Source organism: Carlito syrichta, unplaced genomic scaffold (assembly GCF_000164805.1).
Source record: "Carlito syrichta isolate Samal-C Ts95f unplaced genomic scaffold, Tarsius_syrichta-2.0.1 Scaffold153577, whole genome shotgun sequence".
Classification (NCBI taxonomy): domain Eukaryota; kingdom Metazoa; phylum Chordata; class Mammalia; order Primates; family Tarsiidae; genus Carlito; species Carlito syrichta.
Window position 1 is genome coordinate 1 of NW_007097673.1, and position 1,067 is coordinate 1,067.

At 43.7% G+C, this 1,067-nt stretch overlaps 1 protein-coding gene across 1 annotated transcript; it reads left to right on the forward strand.

Annotated features, from left to right (window-relative positions):
• Positions 1 to 143: 143 nt before the first annotated feature.
• Positions 144 to 538, forward strand: LOC110594872 (transmembrane protein 169-like; the record flags this gene model as incomplete). The annotated part of the gene is made up of 1 exon (XM_021708920.1): positions 144 to 538. A coding segment is annotated over one exon (395 nt), but the record flags the coding sequence as incomplete, so codon positions are not given.
• Between the last annotated feature and the right edge of the window lie 529 nt (positions 539 to 1,067).

Here is a 1,067-nt window from a genome sequence, read left to right on the forward strand (position 1 = left end):
CTGCACTCCAGTCTGGGCGACAGAGTGAGACTCCAACTCAAAAAATAAATAAATAAGGGAGAGGAAGTCTTCTGCCATGTTGAGGATCATTTCCCACATCCCTCTTCATCTCCTGTTGATGTTTTCACTTTCCTATCTGTCAGGTGGAACACATCCTTGGGACATCTTTGCACTGCCCCATCCAGGAAGGAGCTCTGTGATGGGTGGACCGTGAGTTTGCTCAAGCGAGTGACTCTTTATAACGCCTTAATAGACATCAGGATTGAGATGGAAGAGCCGGCACCAATGGAAGGCCAGAGCCAGCTTCCAAGCCCCCACCATGGCTCTCTGAGAAAGGCTGTGGCAGCTGCCCTGGCCTTGGATGGGGAATCTACGATGGGTCGCAGGAAAAAGAAAAGGAAAGAATCCCGCCCAGAATCCATCATCATCTACCGCTCAGAGAATGAGAACACAGATGAGGAGCCCGGGGAATCAGAAGGTGGAGATCGGCCTAAAGAGGAGGAGGGAGATGATTTCCTGGACTATCCTGTGGATGATGGTGAGTTTCTCTAGGGTCACTTGGCTAAAGCTAGGGGAAGGAAACCAAAAGAGCATCCTCCAGAACAGACAGGCATGTTCCCACTGACCTGTTTCTTGTTGGGAATACATTTCATCTCACAACGTTGCAGTCTCCATTCAACGAATCAACAGCCTTTACTGAGCATCTGTTATGTTCTATTTTAGGTGACAGGGAGATCTCCACCCTTACAAAATGCACAGTAATGGAAGAGGCTGTTTTATATGCAAAAATTGGTAACACAAGCAGACTATAACTTCTTAATGTATGTAAGATAAGAAACAATAAGTGTTGACTTTTATAATAATAAGAATTCAGATGGTGACAATAATGAGATATAGTACTCCTTCACATGTAGGACCATCACAAATTGGGTAAAATATAAAAACATCAATGTAGGGAAATGGTATACTCTCATGCATCTCAAGTGGAAGTGGAAGCTGCTTCTACCATTTTATAGGGAAATTTGTCAATACATATGAAAATATGGAATTCAAAATATGCATACATT